The sequence below is a fragment of the Gymnodraco acuticeps genome, unplaced genomic scaffold (genome assembly GCF_902827175.1).
Source record: "Gymnodraco acuticeps unplaced genomic scaffold, fGymAcu1.1, whole genome shotgun sequence".
In the NCBI taxonomy this organism is placed as follows: Eukaryota; Metazoa; Chordata; class Actinopteri; order Perciformes; family Bathydraconidae; genus Gymnodraco; species Gymnodraco acuticeps.
This window is the reverse complement of record NW_022990004.1, coordinates 387,098-402,284: the sequence shown is the minus strand read 5'-3', so window position 1 is coordinate 402,284 and position 15,187 is coordinate 387,098. Positions and strand designations below refer to the sequence as shown.

The 15,187-nt window shown below is 42.8% G+C and overlaps 1 protein-coding gene across 1 annotated transcript in view; it reads right to left on the bottom strand.

Moving 5' to 3' along the window:
• Positions 1–896: 896 nt before the first annotated feature.
• The window catches only part of slco4a1 (solute carrier organic anion transporter family, member 4A1), a 109,645-nt gene continuing 95,354 nt past the window's right edge, over positions 897–15,187 (bottom strand). The window contains 11 exon segments of the mRNA XM_034213001.1: positions 897–1,337; positions 1,339–1,383; positions 1,650–1,798; positions 1,924–1,988; positions 2,742–2,917; positions 8,473–8,632; positions 8,731–9,001; positions 9,420–9,574; positions 10,669–10,780; positions 10,919–11,040; positions 12,334–12,424. Coding sequence (XP_034068892.1) covers positions 1,212–1,337; positions 1,339–1,383; positions 1,650–1,798; positions 1,924–1,988; positions 2,742–2,917; positions 8,473–8,632; positions 8,731–9,001; positions 9,420–9,574; positions 10,669–10,780; positions 10,919–11,040; positions 12,334–12,424 — 1,472 coding nt within the window. The 3' untranslated portion in view covers positions 897–1,211.

The following is a 15,187-nucleotide window of genomic DNA, read 5'->3' as shown; positions in this document are numbered from 1 at the left end:
GACCGGTAAATCTAAATCTCTCCGGTCAAAGTTTCCGTTCAAAATAATTTCCACTTAGCGCAATACCACATCAGTTGCGCAACTTGCACCATTTATGTGACAGACAAAAGAGTATGTGACAGACAAGAATAGTCAATTCTAATGTCTAACACTTAATGTGGAGAAAGAGATGTCCTGTATGGGTTGATTGTGCGTTGATCTGTTGGTAATGCCTCGGGGTTCCGGTGGGCATGTAAACAAATGCATAATGCTGCGCTATACTTTGCGGCCTCACCCAGTTGCATAGCGACGCTTATTGTTTAGGTGTCTTTTAATAAGCAGGTAGTCCTATCATTAGCTAGAACTAGCTGGATCTGATCGATATGGACATAAACGCGAGTGAAGTCTAATCTGACGGGAGAGAGAGATCAGCTGCTGCTGACGAGTCGACACGCAGCTCTGCATAATCACATGCAGCGGTGAGCGGACAAAACACACTTCAGGTTAGAATATCACACGTAGCTATTTTAATGACCTCTCAAACTACCGTAACTAGTTATAGATATGTTTAGTTTTACTGTCGGGTCACTCATTACTGATCCGCGAGCTGCATGATACTGACGGGCTGTCAGGAGAGGGAGAGAGCGCTCCGTTTATTATTCCAGTGTTATTGTAAATTACTGTTCACTTTTGAATAATGTAGTTAATCTACTATAATTAGTTTGTTTAATATCGAATCATTTGTTTTAAAGCTCAATAAATAACAAAGACCTTTGACCGGCACTTTTCTCATTTTGTCCGGAAGATTTAAACTTTAACGGACATGTTGACCGGCGAAAAAATATTCTAACGGGAATGGGTGTGTGTGTGTGTGTGTGTGTGTGTGTGTGTGTGTGTGTGTGTGTGTGTGTGTGTGTGTGTGTGTGTGTGTGTGTGTGTGTGTGTGTTTGTGTGTGAGAGAGAGAGAGAGAGAGATGTGCATGAAGGCATCCTGGGGCTGTTTGTGGTTTGTGTGTCTGTATTTCAGTTATCTTGTACATTTGTGTGATTCCATGTGTTTGCATGCACATGTGTATGTTGGGGGGGTGACATTATGGCTGAGAGAAGGCTGTTGGTACAAAGGAAGCACCCCCCATCACCACCCAAACACACGTTCACAAACTGCAGAACCTAGAAACACACAAGCATACACACAGTCAGGCAGAGACGCAGGGGTGGGGGGGGCTCTGAGGTCATAACCTGGCGTGCAGGTTGACAATGACGCCGTCTTCAGGCAGGTCTTTGACAGGCAGGTCACTCAGCTCCCCCCCCCCGTGGTCCGTGCTCTCACAGCTGCTCTGAGGCGACTCAGGGGGGGGGCTGGTACAGGATGCTGGCTAACAAGAAGAAGATTATCCCTAAAACCTAAAGACAGAGAGCAGATGATAGAAGTGATGAGGGGAAGCCAGATGAATGGTACACAGAAACTGATTCACTTACATTTTAGGAAGCACATTATTTGCTTTTTTACCGAAAAAGCCCACAGGTGATTAGCTTAGCAGTCCCTAAAGCACAATGCATTGTTATTGACTTGGAGGTGAGCAGATATACTGTATTTTACCTCACATGCAACTTGTACAAATACAAAAAAGTTGGTTGAATGTAAAATGGCATGTAGCTATGTAAATTACCTTATAGATAATTCCAGCTATCAGTGTGTACTGGCTCATGGCTGAGTTGTGATATAGGTAGCAGGAGCCCTGCTCGCCACACCTGTCCTGCCACAGCAAGCAGGAGATGTCGATCACAGTGCCAAAGGCTATGGGTCCTGGGATACCACCTGTGGGGAGACAACAGCACAGATTCAATCTCATGGCTTCTGGGTTGAAAGAAAGTAGAGAGAATTCTAACATTTAGATGGGATTCTTTTACAGTAAAAGGAACTTAAGGAAAAAGAGGACCTACCTAAGGTGCGCACTACGATCCACTGGATTCCCAGTCCAAAGGATCTCTGGCTGTCCGGCACACACCTACACAAAACATTTAGTCAGACACACTGGTATCATGGATCTAAAACTTCATTACAATCAAGTTGATTAACAGTTTGAAACAGCAGCGTTTCCCCAAAAAAATAGAAGGGCTCTGAGGCTCCTTGAGAACATGCAATGACAGTGATTGAATCTAAGATTCAGGCTCTATTTTCCCAATGTCCTTCTTCAAAGAAACTAAATATATACAGTACCAGTCAAAAGTTTGGACACACCTTCTCATTCTGAGGTTTTTAAATTTGTTTTACATTTTTTACATTGTAGATTAATAACAAAACTATAAAAGAACACATTATGGAATTATGTAGTATGACGACCTCATGAAGCTGACTGAGGGAAGCCAAGAGTGTGCAAAGCTGTCATCAAGGCAAAAGGGGGCTACTTTGAAGAATCTAAAATATAAATCATATTCTGGTTTGTTTTACACTTTTTTGTTTACTACGTAGTTCCATATGTGTTCTTTCATAGTTTTGATGTCTTCAGTATTAATCTACAATGTACAAACAATTAAATAAATAAAAACCTTGGAATGAGAAAGTGTGTCCAAACTTTTGACTGGTACTATACATATACATGTAGTTTAATCAAATACCACTGTGGTCCCTCTGAGTGTTCTGAAAGTGAAGTAAGTGTCAGTACGTTTTTTTTCTGTTAGTTTACAAAAGCAAACTGAACAGTTTCAGAATATACAGTACAAGCAATCTTCTTCCTCTATGGCTTCACTGTGGCGCCCACCTGAGCGTGGCGGTGAGTGCTGGGATGCTACAGAGGAAGGTGAAGGAGATGATGATGAAGAGGAAGGAGAGGAAGGCTGGCATGTGGTGGCAGGAGCTTACACACTTCCCTCTCAGAGCCAAGCCCTCCTCGGCCCTCGACACATTTCCCACCACACAGCTGCATCCTGAGTACACCTGAATCACACACACACACACACACACACACACACACACACACACACACACACACACCACACACACACACACACACACACACACACACACACACACACACACACACACACACACACACACACACACACACACACACACACACACACACACACACACACACACACACACACACACACACACACACACACACACACACACACACACACACACACACACACAATTAGTTCTAATATGCTGCTCTCTTGAAAGAAAGAAATATTCTTGTGTACAATACACAGTGCATATACACATACTGAAGCACTCGTCTATAAAATGAGAGCATCAGCTCAATTTGATTCTTATTTTCTCATAGATCCAAAGTCCATATGTTTTAAGAAACACTTCTTTACTTTTTTTTGTTGAAATAATGTGCACAGATATAAAGCAATGTTTCCAACATCTCCTCAGATTATTCTTAAAAGTGCACAATGTGTTATATTCTGTCTCTTGGGGACACTCAGTTAAACACAAACTAAAGACTCATTGGAATGGCATCCTGAAGCAGCATTGTAGTCAGCTTCTTCAGTGGTCATGAAAATTGTTGCAATAATGCTAGCTCAAAACTCAAACAGTATATAACATATGTATAGTTGTAAAGACATATTGTAAAATACAGGTCATACAGCACCATTAACTGAAAGCTCATTGGGACCCAGGGTTCATTTGCTAACAGCTCACTGCTGCTGCCTATCAATCATGAGTTAAGGGAAAAATAACCAGCCACTAATTTATGCTTCATGCACACAGCATATCCTCACTGTGTTTAAAACTGAGATCAGACTGATAACCTGGATAATGCTATGTGAAAGTGTCCCCTCAACTGAGTTTCAGTTAACTGAAAAATAAATTGCTTTGTGGTATTGCCTCAAAAAGGTTTGGGATCAGAGAACTCAACATGGGGTTAAACAGTTATAGTACCAGGTACATAACCAAGAGCCTATGAAATTGTCATATTAACAAAATGTTAACTGAAACAAAAGGGAAAAAATAAAACCGGGAATTTCACTAATTAGCTTTAACTAAAGCAAAAACAATCACCAAATAGACCTGCAGCCTCACAGCAGGCCTCCAACTCCTCTCTTACACTGCACACTGCAGCTTTTCAAAAATATTGAAAATCTTGGAGCTGGGCGTGTCTGATTTTTTGCGAGCAACAACCAATCACATGAATATCCCACCCCCGACATACAAAGCAAAAAACCCCGGTTCTTCTCCACTATTGCCAGTGCTATTTTATGCTACATTCCATGCTGGCTAATGATACTGTCTATGCTTGCTAGCAACGAAGTAAACTAGCAACGAAGTAAACTAGCAACGAAGTAAACTGGATATAAAACGAAGTAAACTGGATATAAAATCCCCAAACAAGCGAAAATCTACCAGTTTCACACACTGCCTCTGCCACCTCCCTCCATGCCTGGTTCCTCCGGTTTGTATCCCGGTAAGTAAATAGGGACTGGTCATAAAGAATCGGGTGGTTTTCTACCGCAATAACTAACTTCTCCTCCATTTTCCGGAATAAATCAAATGAATTGCGGTCTGGTTCTCCCTGCTTACACGCGGTTTGATTGGCTAGCGCTTCTACTGTCAGATTTGCATAAACGGGATTTGATTGGCTGACGCTTCCAGCTCAGCTTCAAAAGTAGAACATTGCTCAACTTTTAAATCCTGGAAATCCTGGAAATCTTCGCTTCGCGACAATGCAGTTCGGCGAAAAGCGAGGCAAAGTGACGTCATCCCCATTCAAAGTCAATGGGCAGAGAAGCGTTGGAAGCGTTGGAAGATTTGTTTAAAGCTGCAGTGTGGACGTACCGTACATCATTGATCCGGTGAAAAGCTTTTTATCTTCTCAGCTAACTGGAAACCACCAACTGCCCAGGTAAGTATAGGGGGAGCTAGACCAAGCATGCGTTCACATCATACACGATTCATACAAGATCTCGTTGTTACTGCTGAATATATACTTCTATATGTATATGGGCACCCATTTCCACCAATGAGGACTACAAATATGACAGAATATCTTTAATTGCAACACTTTCTCACCTATCTTCCTTCATCTTAAGTTTTATATATTTGATCCCTATAATTATAACCAGGACCACACGTGTGTACATCCTAAAAACGCATTGGCTATGTGTATTTAATCTACATATACATCTGAGTAACATAACAAATCATTAAATTATAAAGGTTATCATTTCATGAGTAGCAAGTCTAACACAAGGCTATTGTCCTTGGAATGATGTACATGTATCTTTTATTTCTTTTCTTAAAAACCTTAAGTCATTTAAATGTCTCAGTCAAGCCCTGTGATGCACAATTCTGTATTTTCAGTTTCTACAACTGTAGGTCATTTACATGCACTACTGCTTGTTGGCACCTTGTTCTGGGAAGCTTACCACATGTTTTGAGACACAGTAAGATTAGTTTCTGCTAACAGGAAATCCTGAGCATATGAAACAGGAGGAGGAAATGCTGTCCCCCTGACCAGCTTCTCCATGTTCTGTGTACATGTTTCCAGTGTGTGGAGTGTACCTGTTTCCAGTGTGTGAAGTGTACCTGTTTCCAGTGTGTGAAGTGTACCTGTTTCCAGTGTGTGGAGTGTACCTGTTTCCAGTGTGTGAAGTGTACCTGTTTCCAGTGTGTGGAGTGTACCTGTTTCCAGTGTGTGTGCAGAGTGTACCTGTTTCCAGTGTGTGGAGTGTACCTGTTTCCAGTGTGTGTGCGGAGTGTACCTGTTTCCAGTGTGTGGAGTGTACCTGTTTCCAGTGTGTGTGTGTGGAGTGTACCTGTTTCCAGTGTGTGTGTGGAGTGTACCTGTTTTCAGTGTGTGTGTGGAGTGTACCTGTTTCCAGTGTGTGTGTGGAGTGTACCTGTTTCCAGTGTGTGTGTGGAGTGTACCTGTTTCCAGTGTGTGGAGTGTACCTGTTTCCAGTGTGTGTGTGGAGTGTACCTGTTTCCAGTGTGTGTGTGGAGTGTACCTGTTTCCAGTGTGTGGAGTGTACCTGTTTCCAGTGTGTGTGTGGAGTGTACCTGTTTCCAGTGTGTGTGTGGAGTGTACCTGTTTCCAGTGTGTGGAGTGTACCTGTTTCCAGTGTGTGAAGTGTACCTGTTTCCAGTGTGTGAAGTGTACCTGTTTCCAGTGTGTGGAGTGTACCTGTTTCCAGTGTGTGGAGTGTACCTGTTTCCAGTGTGTGTGCGGAGTGTACCTGTTTCCAGTGTGTGAAGTGTACCTGTTTCCAGTGTGTGGAGTGTACCTGTTTCCAGTGTGTGCAGTGTACCTGTTTCCAGTGTGTGGAGTGTACCTGTTTCCAGTGTGTGTGTGGAGTGTACCTGTTTCCAGTGTGTGTGTGGAGTGTACCTGTTTCCAGTGTGTGGAGTGTACCTGTTTCCAGTGTGTGTGTGGAGTGTACCTGTTTCCAGTGTGTGTGTGGAGTGTACCTGTTTCCAGTGTGTGTGTGGAGTGTACCTGTTTCCAGTGTGTGTGTGGAGTGTACCTGTTTCCGGTGTGTGTGTGTGTGGAGTGTACCTGTTTCCAGTGTGTGTGTGGAGTGTACCTGTTTCCAGTGTGTGTGTGGAGTGTACCTGTTTCCAGTGTGTGTGTGGAGTGTACCCGTTTCCAGTGTGTGGAGTGTACCTGTTTCCAGTGTGTGTGTGGAGTGTAGTTGTTTCCAGTGTGTGGAGTGTACCTGTTTCCAGTGTGTGAAGTGTACCTGTTTCCAGTGTGTGAAGTGTACCTGTTTCCAGTGTGTGGAGTGTACCTGTTTCCAGTGTGTGAAGTGTACCTGTTTCCAGTGTGTGGAGTGTACCTGTTTCCAGTGTGTGAAGTGTACCTGTTTCCAGTGTGTGGAGTGTACATGTTTCCAGTGTGTGTGCAGAGTGTACCTGTTTCCAGTGTGTGGAGTGTACCTGTTTCCAGTGTGTGTGTGGAGTGTACCTGTTTCCAGTGTGTGTGTGGAGTGTGCCTGTTTCCAGTGTGTGGAGTGTACCTATTTCCAGTGTGTGTGTGGAGTGTACCTGTTTCCAGTGTGTGTGTGGAGTGTACCTGTTTCCAGTGTGTGTGTGGAGTGTACCTGTTTCCAGTGTGTGTGTGTGGAGTAGTGCTGTAGCGACGCGTCGACTTCAAAATATCGTCGACGACATATTTCCGCGTCAACGCGTCGCTACACACACGTGGGTCACCCAAAGCAACAAGCAGTTCGCAATCGCACTTCAAACACAATGGAGACTGAAACGGCTACCACCTCCTCCTCACAGGATTGCGCACGAAGCCCCCTAACGAAAACATCTCGCCCTAGGTCTTCAAAAGCATGGGAATATTTTAAAGTTAGTCCAAAACGCAAAGATATTTATATATTTATATCTCACTGAGACTGCTGCATAGCCTAGCAGAAGCAGCAGCTAGCTGTGGTGGCTACCATTAGCAGCTAGCATTTGCTCTCCGATTTTTTACATAAAATGGAATTATGGATTATAAATTCAATCATTTTTTTTATACATAGACGTTAAAAACCTATGGATTAACCGATTCAGCCGCGTTTTTTCTCATTTTAATGCCATTGAACACGTCTTTTGATCAGATTGACAGCTACGGTGGTGAGACGATCTCCCTAGAAGCTCTGTGAAGGTACGTGTTGTGATGACTGTCGCGAGTCCGGATCACTCAGTGATGATACTATATACCTACATAATCTGTGGAGTCTCAGCTTTAATCGGATATATTGTATGTGCAGCTACGATAAGCAATAAGGGTACTTTTTATCTTGAGTTCTGTGCCAATGTCCGTTAGCATTTTTCGCTCAGGGGTCATTTAGATGCTTCTTATGAGACTTGTGTTTTGTTTTGGTAAACATGGTTTGTATCGTCAATTAGCTGAGATTATTTCCGTTAATCTGGTATAACACATTAATAGGTTCTTAAATATTAAGATCCCCTGAGACACAGTATCGTGAAAAAAATTGTTTTTACATTACGTTTTTTATGAATTGAACAACAGAAAAATAATCGTTAGATTAGTCGACTAATCGATCAAATAATCGCCCGATTAATCGTTTTCAAAATAATCGTTTCCCCCGAGCACTAGTGTGAAGTGTACCTGTTTCCAGTGTGTGTGTGGAGTGTACCTGTTTTCAGTGTGTGTGGAGTGTACCTGTTTCCAGTGTGTGGAGTGTACCTGTTTCCAGTGTGTGTGTGGAGTGTACCTGTTTCCAGTGTGTGGAGTGTACCTGTTTCCAGTGTGTGTGTGGAGTGTACCTGTTTCCAGTGTGTGTGTAGAGTGTACCTGTTTCCAGTGTGTGTGTGGAGTGTACCTGTTTCCAGTGTGTGTGTGGAGTGTACCTGTTTCCAGTGTGTGTGTGGAGTGTACCTGTTTCCAGTGTGTGGAGTGTACCTGTTTCCAGTGTGTGTGTGGAGTGTACCTGTTTCCAGTGTGTGGAGTGTACCTGTTTCCAGTGTGTGGAGTGTACCTGTTTCCAGTGTGTGGAGTGTACCTGTTTCCAGTGTGTGGAGTGTACCTGTTTGCCTGTGAGGCGGTCGGTGTGGTTGACGGAGCTGCACCCAGCGTGGCAGGGGGAGTAGTACATCACACCGTCTGCCCCACACACCGGGTTGTAAAGCTCTCTGACACAACCACAGCCGGCATTACAGCCCACCGTCAGGGTCTCCTCCAAAGAGCTGCAGGCAGAGGGAAGACAGCAATGAGATGAAAGGAAGGAAGGCTATGATTAAAACACATTTTAGTCAAAAGAGTAATTAACAGGAACACTTCCCACCTGTTCCTGAGGTGCAGCTGGCTGGGCTCGTCGTACAAGTCTCTGTACTGGTCCAGCTGGTGTTTCTCCATCAGGTCGTACTTGTATGGTGCTGTGACACCGGCCATTGGCACGTTGGGGCAGTGGATGAGGAAGATGAAGATGGCGAGGAGACTTACAATGGCACACACAATGCAGAAACGGATGATGCCTCGACAGCGCAGGTTCATTCTCTTTACTATGTAGCCGCCCAGGAAGGTGCCCCCCCCGCCTGCTGGTACCACCATGTATCCTGGGAAGACAAATACACTTTCAGTAATGCTGCATTGCTGTAAATATAGCGTCCAAAGGACTCATGCTTTTATCCATTATAGTAGAGCTTTTGACATGATAGTGATGATCATAGAAAGATCCTTCACCACCATCAAGTCATCAAGTGTACTTGTAGACCTCATGTATTACAATTAGGTAAATTGTATTAAAAATATACTGCGCAGATTAATGCTCCCTCTCCTGTCATTGTGGATACGTTATTGGCTCTCCTGCAGCTGAAGATTTGAGTCTACATTTCCATTACACTAAAGATACATTATCAGATTAAAGGTGTCTAAGGATTGGCCAGTGTTGCCATGCAATAGTTTTTGCCCTTTTATCCAAAACTCCAATAGACTTGAATGATGCGTCGTCTGATTTTACCCTTGGTCACTCACCGAACCATGTTGCAGCTTCTGATGCACTGAGGTTGAACTGAGACTCCAGGAACTTTGGACCAAAGGTGGACATGCCTGCGATGAGGGTGGCCTCCGTGGCCCCGGCCAGGCACAGGAACAGGAAGGGGGGGTTCTTTAAGAGGAGCAGCACGGACCTGGAGAGAGAAAGAGAGGAGTGGTGAGTCTAATAAACGTAATTTTCCTTTTTAATTAAAGCCGGCTGTGCTAATCTCAACAGCCTGGAGACGCTCCTACTGCAGATCAACATGGCACGGGATATTTCCTCTTGTTACATAATGTGCCATGATTATCGCCTACTTGTGAGTGTAATCCTCAGTGCTCCAGCGGTGACATCACACTTTGGCTGCTGCAATTTATTTTCTCTATGTTTATTATTTTGTTGGAAAGATTGTTTCAACCACCACATAATCAACAACATAATAACTGTTACCTGCCTGCCTATTTACATCAGTCGTAATTGTCCAGATTTTAAATGGTTAGAATGTTTGCAGCACGGGGCCAGAAAACATACAATAACTCATAATGTCTAATATATGGACATTTGGCTTCATAGACAAAGCATTCATCAACAAGATGTTTCCTCCTCACCAGTTTCTAATTTAAATTGTGACTGACCTGTTCAAACGCGCCAAAAACACTTCCACAAGGAGAAACGAGCTGCAGCTTCAAAAGTGATGCAAATAAAAAATAACAAATGTGCCAAAACTCATGCAAATGAAGCAAAATCTTCACCAACTTTAGAACATGTGTAGCATTTAGAGAACATACACCAACATGAGGAAACATGCGAGGGTTTACCTAAAGCGTTGCATAAACGAAACGCTGCAAATACAGAACGCTGCAAGAAGCTGAAAACCCAACGGAAACTAGGGGACACTAAAAAGTGACGCACACAGCTGGGACCGGAGCACTTGTTGATTATTAAATTGGCCAACAATCACTATCATTGTCACAGTTGCATCCTTTCTGAAGCTGCATGCGTGTTCACCCCTGTCAGCCACCATACACTTAAATATCCTCCTCCTTTCTTAATATCTAGGTTCTTTCTCTGAATATTTTCCATGTAATACTTTTGTGATTTATTGCACAAAAACAGCTCTTCATGTGAATGCTCTTGGCCATTATTACAACCCATACATGCCCACACACATTATGGTGATGTCATGTCTGTCTACAGTATAAACCACTCCTCCCCTAATGTCCTCTTCTTATTCAGTAAATGCCTAACCTTGGCATGTCTTTGACTGATTTTCCAAACTGAGGGTCTGCGGCTGTGGTGTGGCTGCCATCCTTCAGCTGGTGGGCTTCAGAAACCCGCATGGCCACGTACTCCTGAGAGCCTGCAGGGAGAGGAAGAGAAAATAAGACTGAGTGACAAATGACATTCCCATACAAAAGAGATCGTGTGTGTGTGTGTGTGTGTGTGTGTGTGTGTGTGTGTGTGTGTGTGTGTGTGTGTGTGTGTGTGTGTGTTGTACCAGGAAGCTGTCGTGGGTAGCCCAGGATGGGGAATGCTACCAGCAGAGCTGCTGCTCCTCCTGCCAGGAATCCAATCCACCAGGCCCCCACCCACAGAGGGTTATCTGGAGTCATCTCTGTCCTGTGAAAAAACAAAACACACACACAGACACATTATTACATCAAATGCTGTGAAATTTATATTATATATTTTATATATTCTTCACATTTCTAGTCTGTTAATAGTGTAGTTTTTTCTATTCCAGCCTGTTCTGTGTGAGATTCTTGTATTGCAAAAACTTTGTTTGAAAACCAACTGCATACTTTCTCTGGTTAACACTTTACACTACACTGGCATAATACCCCACAATGCAATGTGGTAGTGATGACAACTGTCATGACTTTTTCTGTTCGGTACTGCTTTTAGTTCTGCTGTCTTATAGCTTTATCTGTATGTTGGTGTTTTCTTTTGATACTATGTTGACAGTTTGAAATAAAGATTTAAATGTTTTTAATTCAAATAACATTATTGAAAATAACGTTATTACACGGCCTAAAAAACCTTATAATTCCTCCATCAGAAAACACCATGGAATACTTTTTGAAAATACATTTTCATATTTTTGAACAGCACAGAACTGTATAGAAAAGAAAAAGAGAACAGGAAAACAGCACAAGAGAAGGAAGAGGTTAAAAGGGAGAGAACTAGAGGACAGAGAAATCAACAAAAGAAGACAGAAAAGAAGGAAACACTTAAAGGAACAGAAGACGAAGACAGACAGGAAGTAAACAGTAAAAGGAACGGCAGAAGAAGACAGACAGGAAGTAAACACTAAAAGGAACGGCAGAAGAAGACAGACAGGAAGTAAACACTAAAGGGAACAGCAGAAGACAGACAGACAGACAGACAGACAGGAAGTAAACACTAAAGGGAACAGCAGAAGACAGACATACAGACAGGAAGTAAACACTAAAGGGAACAGCAGAAGACAGACAGACAGGAAGTAAACACTAAAGGGAACAGCAGAAGACAGACAGACAGGAAGTAAACACTAAAGGGAACAGCAGAAGACAGACAGACAAGGGTTGCGGTTATATTATCAATTTAGCTTAGGAAGGTTCCTAACGGAGTGAAATGACCTGGCAGTACCTCAGTAGCAGCCATGATAAGAGCTGTTCAGATTCTCTAGATGATAGGAAAGGAGCTTCAATACTTCCTTTATAACCTTTATAATTGGGATAATATGCAGCAAGCCAGTCATTATAGCCCGAGGAACCAATCACCATCGCTGCCTACTATCCCTTACTTAATGTACTCTAGTTACTCTGTAGTTTGATCTCTTCATGCATTTTCCACTTTAGACTGTTCTATTCTAATATGCATATGTTTGTTCATTCTAATGAGTTCTAATCCTATCATCCAAAGCAGACTCACTTCAGGTGGATCTCAGTGTACATGTTGAGGAAGTATCCCCCCAACAGGTAGCCCGCTGCTGGGCCCACAATGGCTGCCGTGTAGAAGATCCCTAGAGAGAAAGAGAGAGAGTCAGAATACTGACTGTCTACTTCCTGTTTCCTACAGGTCAAAAGAGCCCCATTGTTCTTTGCTGAGTTTCTGAGTTTGTTCTCAAAGTGAGTGTTTTATGAGAAAGAAGGAACTTGATGTGAGCATGTGATTAGGTGAGAGGATTTCCTCGATGGGTTACACTGTCCTCTGATTCTGTTTGAAATGCACAAAGTGATATTTTGGAAGAGTGGATGTTGAATGGTGAATATTACAAAACTCAAGAGCCTGAAACCCTCAAAAATGAAAGTGCCAACACTAAAACTCTGTAAAAGGTAACACAACAATGAGCATCATAGACGATGACTAGGATGTGACATTTGAAGCAGATTTACTGACTCTATCTCTGTGTTTAGCAAAAAGGCACTTCACTTGAAATGTTTGGCTCTATGAAACCTGATGTACTTATATGATTCTGTTTTCTTCAAGGTTGTGTCTTCCTGGTCGAATGTACTTATTGTAAGTCGCTTTGGATAAAAGCGTCAGCTAAATGCAATGTAATGTAATGTAACATCTACAATACAATCTTTATCTGTTTTCAATTCTCAGTAATAGAGCTAATAAAAGTGCTGCGATTGACTTCTGGATCGGTACTGTGCCGTTAGAGAGAAACAAGTGTTACTATAGAAGGAAAGTGTTGAACATATTCATTTAATTTACAACATAAAATGCTTTGATTCAAATTGGACGCCATGAAAACAGGAGGAAAAAAGTGTGATGAAACCCGTTTTGATGTGTTGGAATTTCTATAATCATGCTCAAACTTAGATACCATTAATGCCACAACAGACTGAAACTGCTACAGAACATGCTTCTATTACAAAAAGATCAAGTTGGGAATTTTCACAAGACCTGCAATATGCATGTGTGCTTATTATTCTATGAAATCATAGCGCTTTAAAAAAACTAAAATAAACATCCGGTAACAGAAAAGTCAGCTTCACAAGTCTTATGGCGCATTTCCACTACAGTGCGGAGCTAGCTTTAAGCGTGCCGAGCCGTGCGGGGCCCGTTTTTGGTTGCGTTTCCACTTGGCCTAGTACCGGCTAGCGGGTACTATTTCCAGATTTTCTGGCCCCATAAAATCGAGGTTCTTTCCGCAGGGCCGTGGGAAGTAGGGGTGCTGAGGGTGCTGCAGCACCCCTTGGTGGAGGACAGGGGATCTGCACTTCCACAAGATTAAATACAAATATAATAAAAAAAAAAAAGAATTTTCAGCCTTGATGTAACAACATTCATAATTAAGTAAAGATAACACCCTGTTCGCCCCGGTTACATTTTCCTTTTGCACCGTACGATGGGCGCTGTAAGTGATGAAAGTGGGGGATGTTGGCTTATCAGGCGCCCGTAGCTCACAGCCAGCGTGAGAGAGAGAGATAGATAGATAGAGTATCGGTAGTGCACCGGTTCCGGCGGGGAATGTTGTTAGCTTCTGCTGCTCTAACGGATATAAGAAGCTGTTTCTTCAATAATGTGGAGGGAGAGCTCTCCTGTCAGACTGAGAGGCTCAGTTACCTCATTCACACCAACGGTGTTTCGGGGCCGGTTCGGAGCTGGAGCTTGAAAAGCACCGGGTTTTCCTCTTCTCACCGCAGCGGAGCAGCCTCTTAGCTCCGTAATCCGGTTCGTTTCAAGCACCAAAAAATTGTCCGGCCAGAGCAAAAGCACCACATACGTCACGCTTACGTCGAGGCGGGGGCAGGGGCAGATCAATTCCTGAACAACAACAAAAAGCCAGCGTTTTATCCAGTTTGTACACAACGATGAAGAAACTTAACAAGCAGCAGTGGTCCACTGAAGAGACTAGCTACCTACTGGGAATCTGGTCTTCTGAAGAGGTACAGAGGAAGCTGGAGCACAATCGGCCATTGTTGTTGTTGTCGGTGTCAGCTGTGAGGGGTTTCTGCGCGGTTTGGCTTTATGAAGCAGGCTTAACGGTTACGTCATGACGCAAACGATGACGCAATGACGCAGCAGCAGTCGGACTCTGGGCAGTGTGAAAAGAGCCGGAGCTAAACCGAAGAACCGGTTCTGAACCTGAAAAGCTCTAGCACGGAGCTTGAACCGGAGTTGCGTTGGTGTGAATGAGGTAAGTGAGGTAAAGGACTCTGAGTGTTTAGATAGTTCACTTTAATCTAAGTTGTCTCAGTGGGTCTCAAACGTTTTGATCAAAATTTATGTAAACACATATTTCCAAGGCACTCCTTAATTATTAGGATAAATAAAAACAGGTTTGAAATCATTCCAATGTATACTATAGGACAGTAAACCAAAAATATTGTTTAAAACTGGAGAGATTTAAAAATATGCATAAATAAATGTTAACTGATAAAATAAGATATTATGAACCACAAAAATAAAACAAGTTAGCCTACATGTATTTGTTATTGGCTATGGTAGGTTATCGGTTATGTTCATACTTATTTGATTATTAAAATGCAAACCAATCTTTTTCATATGGGTGTTTTAGAGTTGTATCCCCTAGATCAGTCTCTAGTAATTGGGCGCTCAAAGTGCACCAGATTGAAGCATTTTACTTTCAAATGTTAAAAAAATCTTCCCGGGGGGGCTCCCCCGGACCCCCCTAGAGGATGTGAAGTCCACCCCCCAATTAAAACATGTTCATGTAATACTAAATACATTTGAAGCCTTTTTATATAAGCTGTCCATATCAATACGTTTCTCTGTTTGTAGTGTAGTGGTCTTTTGTAGAGGTTTTTCATTG